The sequence below is a fragment of the Sinocyclocheilus grahami genome, unplaced genomic scaffold, assembly GCF_001515645.1.
Source record: "Sinocyclocheilus grahami isolate Dianchi unplaced genomic scaffold, SAMN03320097.WGS_v1.1 scaffold186.1, whole genome shotgun sequence".
Lineage (NCBI taxonomy): Eukaryota > Metazoa > Chordata > Actinopteri > Cypriniformes > Cyprinidae > Sinocyclocheilus > Sinocyclocheilus grahami.
The window spans coordinates 915,516-917,188 of NW_015505365.1; the positions used below are offsets into that span (position 1 = coordinate 915,516).

Sequence of the window (1,673 nt, forward strand, 5' to 3'; positions counted from 1 at the left end):
CGGTGTCAGAATTGATGTCATTTTTTATTTGATACTAATACATTTTTTTATTAGAACTTTAATTTACTTCATGTCTTTATAGCTTACATTATATTATAGCTTTAAATACTGGAGGTCCCTAGTATGACAGAGTCTGTGAAAAGATGTAGAAGCTACACACTAGAACTTTTCTGAGCAATATGAACTCCGAGTCCTTTGGTTCAGGAAGTATTTTGGTGGAGATTTGAGATTTGTTATAGAGGCTTTCAGGAGAGACGCCGTACCGGAATGAACTGCACATCCTGGAAGAGCTCTTGGATGAAGCGGCGTGAGGCCAGACGAAACATGCAGTTGGCCAGCAGGAAGGAGACCTCAGAGTACAGGCAGATGTCATCAAATGTGAATGGGAACTTCTCTTTTATCCTGCAGAGGGCAGCAGAGCGTTACGCAGGGCTAAAACAAACACAGAACACACACTCGCACAGTATTTCTCGGCTCTTCTTACGTGAGCAGTCCGGTTTCGTGTCCTTTGGTGCCGACTGAAGAGCTGAGGTTGATGACGAGTCGCAGAACCTCTTTCCTCAGCAGAACTTTGCAGGTCGGGCCGTCCTCAGATATCGCCTTTCCACCTATATGTACACATACAGCATTGCTTTTCTATCATGGACTTTTCATTGACCTCCATTGCTTTGATACTAAACAAATGCTATTTTCTCCTACCTCCTAAACTTTTACATTTGGACACTATTTAGTTTGTTTATTGTTAATCCCTCCACAAAGTAGCTGATTTTGGTTATTACTTCACTTTATATGCTAAACAAATACAGTATCTACTAAAAAGTAGATGTATTTAATAAGATATGGATCCCTTTTATACAATTTGTTAATAAGCAGATGAGTGTAATGTCAAATAATGATGACTGTGAGGTCCCGGACATAATAGTTTTACATTTTTATTGATTAACTTATTTAAAAAACAATAACAGATACGGTTCTGATAAATTTAAGTCAGTTTTCTTATGTTGATTATTAGCATTATTACTATTACTTATTTGTTATATTTATTTCAATTTAATTATATACGTTGGGGTGGAAAAGTTGCAAATGTTTTGTATTTTGTTTGGATAGTATAAGAAAACGGAATAAAAAGGAACGGAAAAAACGAAACATCTATCAGTTATCTAGAGAAAAAAACATGTCAATAGAAATCATATTTAATTTGACACTAATAAAAAGATTTTGTTTAAAAAAAACTATTATAGATACTGTAATTTATTTTGTTTATTATTATTATCATCATCATCATCATCATTAATAATATTACTTATTTTGTTGCTATTATTATTATATTTTAAATTTAATTATTACATATGCTGTGGTTGAAAAGTTGTGTTGCTCCTTTGGACAGAACAACAAAAATTAATAAAAATAGAATTGGGGAAAAGATGTAGCCTTTATTAATTACCTAGATTAGAAAAATATATTTATTTAAATATTTAAGTATTTTTATATCTTTAAAAAATATATACTATTCTGATAATTATTATTTTCTTATGTTTAATTTAATTTATTTTATTTTATTTTTATACATGTTAGGATGAGAATGTTAGAATTGTTTTGTATTGTCCCAGTTCAATACAAACAGAATGTAAAAAAAAAAAAAAAAACCTGAAAAGTTCCCTCTTTATCTTGAC

The 1,673-nt window shown here is 31.3% G+C and overlaps 1 protein-coding gene across 1 annotated transcript in view; it reads right to left on the reverse strand.

Annotated features, from left to right (window-relative positions):
• Nucleotides 1-224: 224 nt before the first annotated feature.
• The window catches only part of LOC107594576 (rapamycin-insensitive companion of mTOR-like), a 23,272-nt gene continuing 21,823 nt past the window's right edge, over nt 225-1,673 (reverse strand). Inside the window, exon 27 of the mRNA XM_016284667.1 lies at nt 225-402. Coding sequence (XP_016140153.1) covers nt 246-402 — 157 coding nt within the window. The 3' untranslated portion in view covers nt 225-245. The remainder of the gene's footprint in view (nt 403-1,673) is intronic.